The sequence below is a fragment of the Gopherus flavomarginatus genome, chromosome 1 (assembly GCF_025201925.1).
Source record: "Gopherus flavomarginatus isolate rGopFla2 chromosome 1, rGopFla2.mat.asm, whole genome shotgun sequence".
Taxonomy (NCBI): Eukaryota; Metazoa; Chordata; order Testudines; family Testudinidae; genus Gopherus; species Gopherus flavomarginatus.
Window position 1 is genome coordinate 932,057 of NC_066617.1, and position 16,959 is coordinate 949,015.

The window sequence follows — 16,959 nt, forward strand, 5'->3', positions numbered from 1 at the left end:
AGGCCGAGTTGCAGAAAGATCCCTCCTTGCGGAAGCACAGGGACCGGGCTGACCTTAGTGCGGTACAGACCATGAGGAGAGGTTGCAAGGAGAGGTTCCTGTGGGAGAAGGGGTTCCTGTACCGAGAATGGGCTCCCCCAGGGGAAGTAGAGTCATGGGGGATCAGGAGGCAGCTGGTGGTTCCCCAGAAGTTCCGTCACAAGCTGTTGTACCTGGCCCATGACATCCCTCTCGCAGGGCACCAGGGAATCCGGCGCACCAGGCAGAGGCTGCCACAGAACTTTTACTGGCCTGGGGTCTTTACCCATGTCCGACAGTACTGCCAATCCTGTGACCCCTGCCAGAGGGTGGGGAAGGCCCGGGACAAGGGGAAAGCGGCTTTGAGGCCTTTACCCATCATAGAAGAACCTTTCCAGAAGGTAGCCATGGACATAGTGGGACCTCTCAGCAAGACGACCCGGTCAGGGAAGAAATACATCCTGGTGGTGGTGGATTTTGCCACTCGCTACCCCGAGGCGGTGGCCTTGTCCTCTATCGAAGCAGACACAGTGGCAGATGCGCTGCTGACAATTTTCAGCCGGGTGGGGTTCCCCAAGGAGGTCTTAACGGACCAGGGGTCCAACTTCATGTCGGCCCTGCTCCGGTCCTTATGGCAGAAATGTGGGGTCCAGCACAACTGGGCCTCAGCGTATCACCCCCAGTCCAACGGGCTGGTAGAAAGGTTCAACGGGACGCTGAAGATGATGCTAAAAACATTTATGAACCAGCATCCGCAAGATTGGGACAAGTACTTACCTTACCTGCTGTTTGCGTACAGGGAGGTACCCCAGGAATCTACCGGGTTTTCACCTTTCGAACTGTTGTACGGAAGGCGGGTGAGGGGGCCCCTAGACCTGATGAGGGACGAATGGGAGGGGAAGGCCGCTCCCGAGGGAGAGTCAGTGGTGGAGTATGTCCTCACCTTCCGGGAAAGACTGGCCGAGCTGATGGGCCTGGCCAGGGAGAATCTGGCCCGAGCCCAGAGGAGGCAGAAGGTCTGGTATGACCGCACAGCACGAGCCCGTGCCTTCGCCACCGGGGATCAGGTTATGGTTCTTATCCCCGTGAGGAGAAACAAACTCCAGGCCGCCTGGGAAGGGCCCTTCAAGGTTATCAAGCAACTGAATGAGGTAAACTATGTGGTGAGAGCTGTCAAACCGGGCACATCACCGTCGGGTGTACCATGTGAACATGATGAAACCATACTATGACAGGGGGAATGTGGTGTTGGCCGTGTGTGGACATTGGGAGGGGCAGGGAGATGACCCCTTAGTGGATCTATTCCCTGGGACAAAAGCTGGTTCCCCCCTGGAGGCGATTCCCCTCTCGGATCAACTGACCCCGGGCCAGCACGCTGAGATCAGAGGGGTGCTGCATCTGTACCGACAGCTGTTTTCCAACCAGCCTGGACGCACTAATTTGACTGTCCACCGGGTGGAGACCGGGTCACATGCCCCTATAAGATGCTCCCCTTTTCGGGTCACTGGTAAAACTGCCCAGGATCTTGAAAGAGAGGTCAGGGACATGCTGGCTTTGGGGGTGATCCAGCCGTCTTCCAGCCCTTGGGCCTCACCAGTGGTGCTAGTCCCCAAGAAGGATGGGTCAATCCGGTTCTGTGTGGACTATCGAAAGCTCAATGCCATCACCGTATCTGATGCCTACCCTATGCCCAGGCCTGACGAGCTCCTAGACAAGCTAGGAGGTGCTCGGTACCTCACCACTATGGATCTTACCAAAGGCTACTGGCAAGTGCCGCTGGACGCAGATGCCAGGCTGAAATCGGCCTTTATCACCCCTCTGGGGCTCTATGAGTTTCTGACCCTGCCCTTCGGCCTCAAGGGAGCGCCGGCCACCTTCCAGCCCCTGGTGGATCAGCTACTGAGGGGGATGGAGAGTTTTGCCGTGGCGTATATTGACGACATCTGCATCTTCAGCCAGACCTGGGAGGACCACCTGTCCCAGGTTAAACAAGTCCTAGACCGACTCCGAAAGGCTGGGTTAACAGTAAAGGCTGAGAAGTGCAAGGTGGGGATGGCTGAAGTATCTTACCTGGGCCATCGGGTGGGGAGCGGCTGCCTGAAGCCGGAACCAGCCAAGGTGGAGGTGATCAGAGACTGGCCTGCTCCCCAAACCAAAAAGCAGGTCCAGGCCTTTATTGGGATGGCGGGGTACTATCGAAGGTTCGTGCCCCACTTTAGTGCCATAGCCGGCCCCATCACTGAACTGTGCAAAAAGGGGAAGCCAGACAAGGTGATCTGGACTGAGCAGTGCCAGGAGGCTTTCCGGGCGCTGAAGGAGGCTCTGGTTAGTGGCCCAGTTCTGGCAAACCCAGATTTTGACAAACCCTTTATGGTGTTCACCGATGCCTCAGACACGGGACTGGGGGCGGTGTTAATGCAGGAGGATGAAAAGGGGGAGAGACACCCCATCGTGTACCTGAGTAAGAAGCTGCTACCCCGGGAACAAAGCTACGCGGCCATCGAGAAGGAATGCCTGGCCATGGTGTGGGCCCTTAAGAAACTAGAGCCATATCTCTTTGGGCGACACTTCACCGTGTACACCGACCACTCTCCCCTGACCTGGCTGCACCAGATGAAAGGAGCCAACGCCAAGCTCCTGAGGTGGAGCCTGCTCCTGCAGGACTATGACATGGACGTGATCCATGTGAAAGGAAGTGCCAACCTGACAGCGGATGCGTTGTCCCGGAGAGGGGGCCCTGAACTTCCCCAGGTCACTGGGCAGAGTGACCCCGCTCAGTTCAGTCTCGAAGGGGGGAGAGATGTGATGCAGTAGGGACTGTCTGTGTGGGGAGTGGGAGAGCAGGGGAGGACTTTAGGGGATGGACGATGCCAGAGCCTGTAACCTGAGCTAGGTAAGGGAGGGGAAAGGTCAACACCTTTGCCCGGGAAGGGGCACAAAGGAAGGGAGTGGCAGGAGGGAAGCAGTTTGAGTTTGGGCTTGGGGCTGTGTGGGCGGAATTCAGGGGATCCTAGCTAGGATCCAAGCACCCTGAAAGCCCAGAAGGACTCGAGGGAGGGGTCCTGACTGTGCCTGCAAGCTCTGCTGTAACCTGTGTTCCTGTTGTCCAATAAACCTTCTGTTTTACTGGCTGGCTGAGAGTCACTGTGGGTCCCAGGAAGAGGGGTGCAGGGCCGGACTCCCCCACACTCCGTGACAGACTGGACCAAAAGAAATCTGATGAGGTTCAACAAGGACAAATTCAGAGTCCTGCACTTAGGAAGGAAGAATCCCATGCACCGCTACAGACTAGGTACCGAATGGCTAGGAAGCAGTTCAGCAGAAAAGGACCTAGGGGTTACAGTGGATGAGAAGCTGGATATGAGTCAACAGTGTGCCCTTGTTGCCAAGAAGGCTAATGGCATTTTGGGCTGTATAAGTCGGGGCATTGCCAGCAGATCAAGGGACGTGATCATTCCCCTCTATTCGACATTGGTGAGGCCTCATCTGGAGTACTGTGTCCGGTTTTGGGCCCTACACTACAAGAAGGATGTGGAAAAATTGGAAAGAGTCCAGTAGAGGGCAACAAAAATGATTGGGGGTCTGGAGCACATGACTTATGAAGAGAGGCTGTGGGAACTGGGATTGTTTAGTCTGCAGAAGAGAAGAATGAGGGGGGATTTGATAGCTGCTTTTAACTACCTGAAAGGGGGTTCCAAAGAGGATGGATCTAGACTGTTCTTCATGGTAGCAGCTGGCAGAACAAGGAGCAATGGTCTCAAGTTGCAGTGGGGGAGGTCTAGGTTGGATATTAGCAAAAACACTATTTCACTAGGAGCGTGGTGAAGTACTGGAATGGGTTGCCTAGGGAGGTGATGGAGTTTCCTTTCTTAGAGGCTTTTAAGATCAGGCTTGACAAAGCCCTGGCTGGGATGATTTAGTTGGGGATTGGTCCTGCTTTGAGCAGGGGGTGGGATTAGATGACCTCCTGAGATCCCTTCCAACCCTGATATTCTACGATTCTATGATTCACTGCCTTTGTAGAGGAGAGTACAGCAGCGGCAAGGAGCTCCCTCCGGATGGCTTGGGATGCAGGTGATTTGGCAGCCAGGGTGGTTGCCTCGGCTGTGGTTAAGAGGCACGATTCCTGGCTTCAAACCATGAGCCTGTCCCAGGAGATGCCGTCCTCCATCTAAGACCTCCTGTTTAATGGGAACAGATTCTTCTCTGGGCGGACAGATGCAAGACTGCATGGGGTCAAGGACATTCAAGCCACCTGCCACTCGCTGGGCCTGCATACTCAGCAAATGGCGAGCAAGCAGTTGAGACAGCCGCCACCTCCTAGACCTTGCCGTTCTCAGCAGGGCTGCACTAGGAGAAGAGACAGAGACATGGGTTTTAGTCATCACTGTCTCTTTACCTCCTGTTCAGTACTCAGTCTGGCCCGGTGAAATATCATGAGGGCTAGAAGCGCTTGATTTGAGGCTGCACTCAAGAGCAATGGCCCAGTCAGTTTCCTGGATCCATCTTACTCTTTCCTTAACCACCTACGCCACTACCATTCAGCCTGGTTGTGAATGACCTGGGAACGCTGGGTGCTCGGCATTTTATCTCTGAGCTACATCCTGCAATTCTCTGCTCCCCCTCTGTCCCACCCTCCTCCTCCATCCCTCCTCAGGGACCCTTCTCACGAACAACTCCTCACTCTGGAAGTGGAAAGGCTCCTACAGCCTTGAGCAGTGGAGGAAGTCCCTTGAGAAATGAGGGAGAAAGGGTTCTATTCCTGCTATTTCCTAATTCTGAAAGTGAAACGGGACCTAAGACCCATCTTGGATCTGCGACACCTCAACAAATATCTCAAGAAGTTGAAGTTTCGCATAGTCTCACAAGCCTCCATCATTCTTGTTAGAGGGCTTTCCCTTCACCCTCTCCCCAGGTTCTTGCCACGCAGACAGAAAGCAGAAGACCAGAAGTCCAAAGTGTAGAATATATGATATTTATTGGGGTTAATGTCCTGCAAACATATATTCCATAACTCTGATACCCCAGAGCCTTGTCTCGTCCCCACCTCCTCAGGAGGCATAATTATACCTGAAATGCATGCCCACAGTCTCACCCTTTACAACTTAGGATCATGTTCCATTATGGGCCTGGGGTCTTCATCCCACTTCTTTTGCACCCCATAGGAGAGGTAAGGAGTGAGGTTGTACTGCAGTCAGGGAGAGGCATTTATTTGGTCTTTTAGTGTTTTATACCTCCCCCACCACAAGCCGCTTTGCTCCTCCCAACTGGTTGCTTGATTTTGCCTTGAGATAGGAATTGAGGCAATCTTAAAGTGTGCTCTGAGTAACTCTTTAACTGCTCTTATCTATTCCCATTGTACTAACAAATCCATCTGACTAGGCAGAAGCAACATCGCAGTGTCTTTGTCCTTTGTTTACACATATTGGTATAAGAGTATCAATAACTCAAACCTAAAATTCTATCCTAGGCTTACAAACAGACCTATATACTAACAATTCCCTCCGTGGATCCTGGAGACTGGTACGCCGCCTTCGACTTGAAGGATGCATATTTTCATATCTCCATCTTCCAAGGGCAGAGACAGTTCTTCTCTTTTGTAGTGGGTCTGTGCCACTTCCAATTCATGGTGCTCCCCTTTGGACTCTCGTTGGTCCCACAACTGTTTAAAAAAGGTATGGTGCTGGTGGCTGCTTATCTGAGGTGTCGAGATGTCCAAGTCTATATGTATTTTGACGATTGGCTCATCAAGGGCAGAACTTGGGATCAAGTGCAATGGAGCCTCAATCTGGTACTATCTACGTGCCATGACCTGACCCTGTTAATAAACTAAAAGAAATCAACCCTAATACTGGTACAATGGATAAAATTCATAGGAGAGGTCCTTGACTTCATGCAGGCCAGGGCCTTCCTCCTGGAGGCCCATTTCCGAGCCATGACAGACCTGATCTGTCATGTAAGGGCCCACCCACTCACCATCGTTCACATGTGCCTGAGGTTGTTAGGCCACATGGTGACATGTACTTACGTGGTCCATTATGCTCAGCTCCATCTCCAGTCACTGCAAGCTACATCCCCAACAGGCATGATCTAGATTGGGTAGTCAGGGTGCCAGATCACATATGGTCATCCCTGGAATGTTCGTTAGACTCCAGATCAGTGTTGGAGGGAATTCCCTTTGTGGCTCCTTCCCCGTCTCTGAACTTGGTCTCTGATGCCTTGGACCTGGGCTGGGAGCCCACTTGGGCGAGCACAGTATACAAGACCGCTGGTTGCGGGATGATCGCTCCCTCCATGTAAATGTGAGGGAGCTCAAAGCGGTGTACGTGGCCTGCCAGGCTTTCCTGCCCCACCTTGAGGGCAAGGTGGTAGAAATCCTGATGGACAACACTGCTGTGATGTTTTACATCAACTAGCATGGTGGAACCCGATCGTCAGCCCTCTGCCAAGAAGTTCTCTGTCTCTGGGACTTCTGTGTGCAGCATGTCATTCATCTTGTGGCCACACACCTTCCTGGGGACAGGAAAGTGTTAGCAGATCACCTCAGCAGATCTTTTCTCCCCACAAATGGTCACTCCATCCAGAGGTGTTCAGTGCAATCTTCCAAAAGTGGGAGACTTCCCAGGTGGACTTGTTTAGGTCTCGACAGAACAGGAAGTGCCTCATGTTCTGCTCAGTTCGAGGGCTCTGATGTATGCCTTCATGCGAGTGCCCTTAATCCACAGTGTCCTCATGAAGATCAAACAGGACAAGGTGAAGGTAATACTGATAGCTCTGGCTTGGCCTCGCCAACACTGGTTTTGCACATTGCTGGACCTTTCGGTGGCCACCCCACTGCCTCTCTGGCCGGATCTGCTGTCCCAGAACCATGGCAGTCTTCTGCACCTGAACTTGGCGGCGTTGCACTTGATGGCCTGGCTGCTGCATGGTTGAATGGTGCATGGTGCTTGGCCTGTGTCTAGCAGGTACTGTTGGGTAGCAGAAAGCCTTCCATGAGGTTGATCTTCCTGGCCAAATGGAGAGGGTTCATGTGCTGGACCTCAGACCAGGTTATTCGGACTAAGCAGGCCTTATTGCAGGTGATCTTGGGCTACCTTCTAGGGAGGGATAGCTCAGTGGTTTGAGCATTGGTCTACTGAACCTGTGTTGTGAGTTCAATCCTTGAGAGGGCTATTTGGGGATTGGGGCTATTTGGGGATTGGTCCTGCTTTGAGCAGGGGGTTGGACTAGATGATCTCTTGAGGTCCCTTCCAACCCTAAAAATCTATGATCTCAAGCTCCAGGGCCTGTCCCATTAAGGTCCACTTGGCTGCTGTCTTGGCCTTACACTCTCTATTCCTGGGCAGGTTGGTCTTTGCTCAAGGATGATGGTCTGTTTTTTGAAGGGTGTAGAATGAATCTATCCCCAGATCCGTGACCCCGTCCCTCCTTGGGACCCAAATCTTGTGCTGTTGCGGCTCCTGGGTCCCCCCTTTGAGCCTTTGACTTCCTGCTCCTTTTGTCTGCTCTCCTGAAAGGTCTCATTCCTGGTGGCAATAATGTAAGCCCGCAGAGTCTCTGAGATTAGGGTGCTTACCTCGGAGTTGCCCTATACAAGGACAAGGTCCAGCTACGGCTGCACCTGGCTTTCCTGCCCAAGGGAGTCTCACAATTTCATACAAGCCAGGACATATACTTAGAATATTAGAATACTTATCTGTCTCCTTTCCCAAACCTTGAAAGTCAGAAGAGGAGCGCAGGTTACACTCTCTGGATGTCAGGAGGGTGCCGTTCCATAAGTCGACGCAGTTGTTCATCATGATGGTGGACAGAGTGAAAAGTCTTCCACTGTCCACCCAGAGAATTTCATCATGGATCATTGCCTGCATCTATTTCTGCTATGATCTGGTGAAAGTGCTTCCACCAGCAATTGTAAGTGCTCACTCAACCAGGGTGCAAACCTCAGAGGCAGCCTTTCTGGGCCAAGTGCAAATTCAAGTCATCTGCAAGGTGGTCCATCCAGACGTTTACATCTCATTACATACTGACCCTGCAGGCCCAAGATGATGCTGGCTTTGGTAGAGCAGTATTGGAAGCTGCGTGACCGTGAACTCTGAGCTCACCTCCAGGTATACTGCTTGTGAGTTAACTAACATGGAATCGATATGAGCAAGAACTCGAAGAATTAAAAACAGTTACCTACCTTTTGTAACTGTTGTTCTTTCAAGATGTGTTGTCCACGTTCATTCCATTACCCGCCCTCCTGCCCCTCTGTTGGAGTTGCTGTCAAGAAGGAATTGGGAGAGCGTAGGGCCAGCAGTGCTAATATACTGACTCATGGGCGTGGCACTCCAGAGGGCGCCACTGCCAACCCTATGGATGCTGCTAAGGCAAAAATCTCACATGTGGACGTGCGCACACCTAGAATGGAATTGATGTGAGCAACACATCTCGAAGAACAGTTACGAAAGGTAGGTAACCATTTTTTTTGCTGGGCAGGACAGATGAGGGAAGAGAAGAGGAAATAGGTATATGATTATGTGCCCTCCACAGCATGGGCCTGGACACGGTCAGTACTCAGTGCCTTTCCACTCTATATTTTTGCTCAATGGAGCAGTCACTGTTTTGGAAAGGTGATTGTGCAGGGGCTGAATGGACAGCATGGGCTGAGGGAGGGAGGGGGCAGGGATCTTGCACATGGAAAAGCTTCTAACTCGCTTCCGTCTACAGTGATTGCAGCTGGGGTCACCCAGAATAGAAGGTACATGGCAGTGTAGCTTACTAATAATAAATTAAAATGTAAATAGTAAATTAGTAACAAAGTAACAGGAAAACTCATATGCTGAGGTTCTCTCCACAAGATCAGCTACCTCAGCTCTGGTCTGGGAATTGGGGTTGGTTGCTTCAGGGAGGGAATCAGGATTTCCTTCCACGTCTCCTGCATCAAAGAGGTCTCCTAAGGTCTCTTCTGACCCTAATCTTCTATGATTCTAAGAGCCAAGTCCCGAAGGGATCCCGGCAGTATGTGGAGATCTTTTCACTGGCCTCCTCATGCTCATCCCCCCAGGACTTTTGCTGACCATCCTTGGGGGAAGGTGGCCAGCAGGCGCCACGAGCTGCCGGGGTTCAGTGGTCATGGAATTTGCAAAATCTTGTCCAGCGCCTCAAATAATGGACAGGTTACATGTCCCCTTGTCATCCCTCCTTCTTGTCGTTCCTCGTTTTAATGAGGTGCTCCTGAGCTGTCTTCTCCTTATATAGCACTGTCCTGCATCCTGGGCATGGCCTAGCTACGTCCGCAAGCTCTTCCTGCACCAACGCTTCTCCCCAGATCGCAATGAGATCTGGGGTCTCAGTGCAGCTCCACGCAGCAGCTCCAGGCATTTTGTAGGGCTGCTAGAATATTTCTGAAGCTGTTGTGATAAACTGGAATCCAGTAGTGAATGGACAAAATTTGGCAGTGCCCCAGCTTATAAATGGGGTGACGGGACATCCGATCAGCATGACTTGAGAGCAGAGGAGGGCCCACAGGGAAATAGATCAGAAACAGTCACTCACAAAGCAGAGGGGGTCAGCTGTTGGAAGACTGTCAAAGGAGTTTGCAGCACGGTTTTATGCACATGACTAATAGCCCAGACTAACTCGCTTTGCAGTTTGAAAGAGAACTCCAGAGCTTGAGATAAATGCAGAGTCAGTGATCTATGATGGATTGCGTTGCATGTAAACAAGCGGTTTCAAACTGGACTAAGTAAAAAGCTGCATATTAAACCACCTGTGTAGACAAGCCCCTAGTGTAGACAAGGCCTCTGATGCTTCTGCTACCTCCATGTCCATCTGTCCAGTCCCTACAGTATCCATAATGTTTTCTTCATTGAGGTAGAAGGTGGCTCTTTCAGTAGCTGCCTGAGTGTTATGGTTTCCATTCACACTCCATGCAAAGGAGCACAGGAGGAGGTGGGGATGCTGGAGGGCTCGGACAGTGGAGTGGTGCGGGAGTGGGGACAGAGGCGGGAGTGGTGGACTCGGGCTGAGGAGACTGTTGGGTGACGTGCTCAGTTAATGGTGTGTTATGTAGGGAGTTGTTGGGACGTCAGACCTGTGCTTTGGACCTGAGGCAGCGGTCCAACCATTGAGGACTCCTAAGGCCCTTTGCGTTTCTGGGAACTGCTGTGGGATGTTAGCGGGATTCTAGCAGTCAGGTGATAGCTGTTTGGTAGGAGTGCTAAGGCTTGCCAGCTGGAGGAGGGCTGTTTCGGACCTGGTGGGAGGGACTCTAAATTAGCTCATTCATGGGTTCGTTCATCAAGTCTGGAGCTTCCTGGGGTGTTTGTGCAGTGGCCTGGGAAGAGCACCCATTGTTTTTATCAGTGAGCTCTCCACACCTGAGAACAGGACCTTGGAATGAGAGAGCAAAGTAAGGGATGAGAGGAGGTGCAATTTCCAAGTGCAAACCTTGGGGGTGGCAGCAGCTGCCCCGAGCCTGGGGCACAGGGAACGTGGGGTCATGACAGGGCACTTGAGTCAGTGTGGTGAGAGTTGTGGAGGAGTTGGAGGGAGAGTACACTCTACACACCTCCCCATGAATGGTCAGTTTTCCTCCCGGTGAAAGGCTAATAGGCAGATGTCTGGAGTGCTGTCAGAGCCGGGATTCTGGACTCGATGGATGAACCATGAGCCTGACCCAGTTTGGCAATTCCTATGTTCCCTCTAAAGGACTTCCACGCTTCTTCCCAGCCTGGGGGGTTGCAGCAGGCCCTGCACCTTCAGCATCTTTCTAGCCAGACAGTCCTGGGTGAGACTCATCTTCGTTCCATTATCCTGAACCCTAATTAACAGAAACATGGCATGATGGGTGACCTGTATCTCCAGGAACTCACTATGCTGCTTCTCAGCACCGGCTCTCAGCACCTGGTAACCCTAGGAGGAAGAGGCCAGCACTGGAAATAAACCAGACCACGCATTTTCTCATGGCAATCAACATCATTATTGGTAGAAATGAATGTTTTCAGGGACGCTGAGCACTGCAAAGCTGCGTTTAGGTTCGTGTGCGGTTAGTAACTGATGGGACTCTCTTTGCTTGGTTTCTTGCAGTGCCTTTTAGAGAAACTCCCAGCTACACAAAGAGGAGACGGATCCCTGGCGCAGGCGGCCTCTCCTCCCCCCGCATGCTGCAGCGTTCTGCCAGCGACAACAATTTGAAAGCCGAGAGCCACCCGTCCTACTCACCAGTGCCCTCGCTCCGCAGCCTGCCCCCACAGCTGCTGGCACAGATGCAGGAAGCTGCTGTTGGGGCAGGGGTGGGGGACAGTAGCCTGGCGAGCACGGGCAGCTCCCGGAGCACTCACAGCCGCTCCCCATCTCTGCAGCGCGTGCAGGAAGAGAAGGAGGCCGACATGCACACACTCAGGAGAAGCAGCCGAGGCAAGGCCAGGTAAGAGAGAGCATGGGGATGAGGGAGATAGGTCGCTTGGTGCTCTCCCGGCAGCCCACTGTGGTTCCTTGCTGAGTTTGCGAGCTCCTGTGCTGGAGTTGTGAGAGAACTGGAAGGGGCTGCAGGGTTTGTGTGCATGGGCTGGTGGGATCTCAGCCTCAGCAAAGCTGATATTGGACCAGGCCCATCTCCTTCAGTGGGGTGTGCTGTGAAAGGTGGTCCTGGGTGTAGCTGAGCTGACAAGCAGCACAGCCACCATATGTGTTGGTGTTCCTCGGAAGTCCCAGCTCCTGGAGCTAACTGGGGACCCTACTTTGTCTCTCCATGGTTGCGAGGGAGCAGTGACATTGTCTGAGTGGGAACAGGCTGACCAGTGGAGTATGAAGATACAGTGCAGTAACCTGGTCTCTGAGGCTCTGCATCGTCCTAACCAAGCACCTCGGAGAACAGGAGCTGTCCTGGATTCCAAAGGGGCACGTGCCCAGAGTTAATACAGCAGGGGTTGGTTTCCTTTTCTCTCCTCCCACCCGCACCCCAATCTATTTCCATGCCTCAGGAACCCCTTAGTACATCAGCTGCCATTGTTGACTTTGTTGTTGCTATGACAATGGAGCATATTTTGAGAACAAAGACATTGAGATGGCATATTGCAAACAATCGAACAATCACTAGAGCCAAACTGACTTCCTGGCAGTACTCACTCACTCCTGCCTAGAAGTAGGTACAATTCTATTGTCCTGTAGAACCCAGCACCAGCCTTCACCCCCTCCGCCATGCCTGGGCTCGGTCCTGTTTGATGGGAACTCTGCCATCTCGCTAACGGAGCAGTGGAGATCCGGGTGAAGTTGAGCAATTTCCAGGCAGACAGACACTGCTAGAGTCACATGGGAAAGCTTCTAGATGCTGTTTCAGATAGTTTTATTGAACTGAATACATGGGAACAATGTAACACACATTCTCTACTCTTATTTCCCAGTCACACATTGGTCTTTCGGGGGGTGAGCCTCAGGTCTGACACCAACTCCTCATTGGCTGGAATTTCTCTTTGTAAAGATGCTGGTGAGAATCCTGGGAACAACAAACACAGGAGCATCACCTGGGCACCAGGGAAGATGACTAAGACTGTAATTAAGGACATAAGAACAGCCATACTGGGCCACAGTGATGTCCATCTAGCTCAGTATCCTGTCTCTGACAGTGGCCAGGTGCTTCAGAGGGAATAAACAGAACAGGGCAATTTCAAGGGACCCACCCCATCATAAAGTCCCAGCTTCTGGCAGTTGGAGGTTTAGGGACACCCAGAGCATGGGATTGAATCACGGACCATACTGGCTAATAGCCATTCATGTATCTGTCCTCCATGAACTTATCTATTTCATTTTTTAACCCAATTATACGTTTGCGCTTTACAACATTCCCTAACAAGAAGTTCCACTGGTTGACAGTGTGTTGTGTGAAGAAGTTCTTCCTTTTGTAAGTTTTAAACCTGCCGCTTATTGATAGGGTACTTGGACTTTTGGAAAGCCTTTGACCTCCACGTCTGTCTGTCCAGTACATAGTTTGTTTACAGTAATTAGTCAGTAAGCTGGTGTTAAGTAGTGTTAGTTAGTGAGTTAGGGTACACTATATTGACTGGATCACCCTTGTCCAAATGCTTGTTGCTACCCTCAAAGAAATCTAATAGATTGGTGAGGCATGATTTCCCTTTACAAAAACTGTGTTGACTCTTGTCCAACAAATCATGTTCATCTGTGTGGCTGATAATTCTGTTCCTTACAATAGTTTTAACTAATTTGTCTGGTACTGAAGTTAGGCTTACCGGCCTGTATTTGCCAGAATCACCTCTGAAGCCTTTTTAAAAAATCAGCTTACCTTAGCTACCCTTCAGCCATCTGGTACAAAGGCTGATTTAAATGATAGGTTACATACCGCAGTTAGTAGTTCTGCAATTTTGTATTAGAGTTTCTTTAGTTCTTTTGGATGAATACCTGCTGGTCCTGCTGGTGATGTCGTGCTGGGAGTCTACTGCAGGCCACCTAATCAGATGGAAGAGGTGGATGAGGCTTTTTTCAAACAACTAACAAAATCGTCCAAAGCCCAAGATTTGATGGTGATGGGGGACTTCAACTATCCAGATATATGTTGGGAAAATAACACCGCGGGGCACAGATTATCCAATAAGTTCCTGGACTGCATTGCAGACAACTTTTTATTTCAGAAAGTTGAAAAAGCTACTAGGAGGGAAGCTGTTCTAGACTTGATTTTAACAAATAAGGAGGAACTCGTTGAGAATTTGAAAGTAGAAGGAAGCTTGGGTGAAAGTGATCATGAAATCATAGAGTTTGCAATTCTAAGGAAGGGTAGAAGGGAGTCCAGCAAAATAGAGACAATGGATTTCAGGATGGCGGATTTTGGTAAGCTCAGAGAGCTGATAGGTAAGGTTCCGTGGGAATCAAGACTGAGGGGAAGAACAACTGAGGAGAGTTGGCAGTTTTTCAAAGCGACACTATTATGGGCCCAAAAGCAAGCTATTCCGATGGTTAGGAAAGATAGAAAATGTGGCAAAAGACCACTTTGGCTTAACCACGAGATCTTGTGTGACCTACAAAATAAAAAGGCGTCATATAAAAAATGGAAACTAGGTCAGATTACAAAGGATGAATATAGGCAAATAACACAGGAATGCAGACGCAAGATTAGAGAGGCAAAGGCACAAAATGAGCTCAAACTAGCTATGGGAATAAAGGGAAACAAGTAGACTTTTTATCAATACATTAGAAGCAAGAGGAAGACCAAGGACAGGGTAGGCCCACTGCTCAGTGAGGAGTGGGAAACAGTAACGGGAGACTTGGAAATGGCAGAGATGCTTAATGACTTCTTTGTTTCGGTCTTCACTGAGAAGTCTGAAGGATGTCTAATATAGTGAATGCTTACAGGAAGAGGGTAGATTTAGAAGATAAAATTAAAAAAGAGCAAGTAAAAAAACACTTAGAAAGGTTAGATGCCTGCAAGTCACCAGGGCCTGATGAAATGCATCCTAGAATACTCAAGGAGTTAATAGAGGAGGTATCTGAGCCTATAGCTCTTATCTTTGGGAAATCATGAGAGACGAGGGAGATTCCAAAAGACTGGAAAAGGGCAAATATAGTGTCCATCTATAAAAAGGGAAATAAAAACAACCCAGGAAACTACAGACCAGTTAATTTAACTTCTGTGCCAGGGAAGATAATGGAGCAAGTAATTAAAGAAATCATCTGCAAACACTTGGAAGGTGGTAAGGTGATAGGGAATAGCCAGCATGGATTTGTAAAGAACAAATCATGTCAAACTAATCTAATAGCATTCTTTGATAGGATAACGAGCCTTGTGGATAAGGGAGAAGAAGTGGATGTGATATACCTAGACTTTAGTAAGGCATTTGATACGGTCTCGCATGATATTCTTATAGATAAACTAGGAAAGTGCAATTTAGATGGGGCTACTATAAGGTGGGTGCATAACTGGCTGGATAACCGTACTCAGAGAATAGTTATTAATGGCTCCCAATCCTGCTGGAAATGTATAACAAGTGGGGTTCCGCAGGGGTCTGTTTCGGGACCGGCTCTGTTCAATATCTTCATCAACGATTTAGATGTTGGCATAGAAAGTACGCTTATTAAGTTTGCGTACGATACCAAACTGGGAGGGATTGCAACTGCTTTGGAGGACAGGGTCAAAATTCAAAATGATCTGGACAAATTGGAGAAATGGTCTGAGGTAAACAGGATGAAGTTCAATAAAGATAAATGCAAAGTGCTCCACTTAGGAAGGAACAATCAGTTTCACACATACAGAATGGGAAGAAACTGTTTAGGAAGGAGTATGGCAGAAAGAGATCTAGGGGTCATAGTAGACCACAAGCTTAATATGCGTCAACAGTGTGATACTGTTGCTAAAAAAGCAAACGTGATTCTTGGATGCATTAACAGGTGTGTTGTAAAGAAGACACAAGAAGTCATTCTTCCGCTTTACTCTGTGCTGGTTAAGCCTCAACTGGAGTATTATGTCCAATTCTGGGCACCGCATTTCAAGAAAGTTGTGGAGAAATTGGAGAGGGTCCAGAGAAGAGCAACAAGAATGATTCAAGGTCTTGAGAACATGACCTATGAAGGAAGGCTGAAGGAATTGGGTTTGTTTAGTTTGGAAAAGAGAAGACTGAGAGGGGACATGATAGCAGTTTTCAGGTATCTAAAAGGGTGTGATCAGGAGGAGGGAAAATACTTGTTCATCTTAGCCTCCAATGATAGAACAAGAAGCAATGGGCTTAAACTGCAGCAAGGGAGATTTAGATTGGACATTAGGAAAAAGTTCCTAACTGTCAGGGTAGTTAAACACTGGAATAGATTGCCTAGGGAAGTTGTGGAATCTCCATCTCTGGAGATATTTAAGAGTAGGTTAGATAAATGTCTATCAGGGATGGTCTAGACAGTATTTGGTCCTGCCATGAGGGCAGGGAACTGGACTCGATGACCTCTCGAGGTCCCTTCCAGTCCTAGAGTCTATGAGTCTATGAGTCCTGGTTGTGATGGGATTCCTGGGGCGCAGCCTGGGATTGTGAGACTGTTGTGCCCCCTTAACTCTCTCCAGCCTGGGCTGTCTCTCACAATGCCTTGTTAGTGACCAGCAGCACCCTCCTCCCGGCGCTGTGATCACTCAGCACAACAGCATGTGGAGCCCCACACCCAGCTACATTGCATTAATGCTCCCAGAGCTGGTCATGAATCACACAGAGAAAGGCACCAGCCAAATCCCCCCAGCTCCCAGCACTGTACATCAGGAATATGCCGTCTTGCGCAGCTCAAGACAAGCAGTGCAGATTTATTAATTGGTTCACCACTTCATCAATGGAAAATGGATGTACACCAGCCTTTGCAAACCTGAGCAGTTTTGCCGCACACTTCCTTCAAACTCACTGGTAAAGATAAACAGTTAAACACATTTATTGACTACAAAAGATAGATTTTAAGTGATTATACATGATAGGCAAAAAGTCAGAGTTAGTTGCCAAAATAAAATAAAATACAACCACGCAGTCTAAACTCTGAACCCTATTAGACTGGGCAACATCTAGATTAAGCAGTTTTTCTCATCCCACTGGACAGTACAGTCCTTAATATACAGATTTGTCCCTTGAACCTGGTCCAGCCTCCTCTGTTAACATAAGAACATAAGAACGGCCGTACCGGGTCAGACCAAAGGTCCATCTAGCCCAGTATCTGTCTACCGACAGTGGCCAATGCCAGGTGCCCCAGAGGGAGTGAAGCTAACAGGCAATGATCAAGTGATCTGTCTCCTGCCATCCATCTCCATCCTCTGATGAACAGAGGCTAGGGACACCATTCTTTACCCTTCCTGGCTAATAGCCATTTATGGACTTAGCCACCATGAATTTATCCAGTTCCCTTTTAAACATTGTTATATTCTCAGCCTTCACAACCTCCTCAGGCAAGGAGTTCCACAGGTTGACTGTGCGCTGTGTGAAGAACTTCCTT

General features: G+C 49.7%; 1 protein-coding gene across 1 annotated transcript in view; it reads left to right on the forward strand.

Moving 5' to 3' along the window:
- The window catches only part of SHANK3 (SH3 and multiple ankyrin repeat domains 3), a 673,138-nt gene that overhangs the window by 259,009 nt on the left and 397,170 nt on the right, over positions 1-16,959 (forward strand). The window contains exon 10 of the mRNA XM_050953559.1: positions 11,089-11,282. Within this exon, the coding sequence (XP_050809516.1) occupies positions 11,089-11,282 (194 nt within the window). The remainder of the gene's footprint in view (positions 1-11,088; positions 11,283-16,959) is intronic.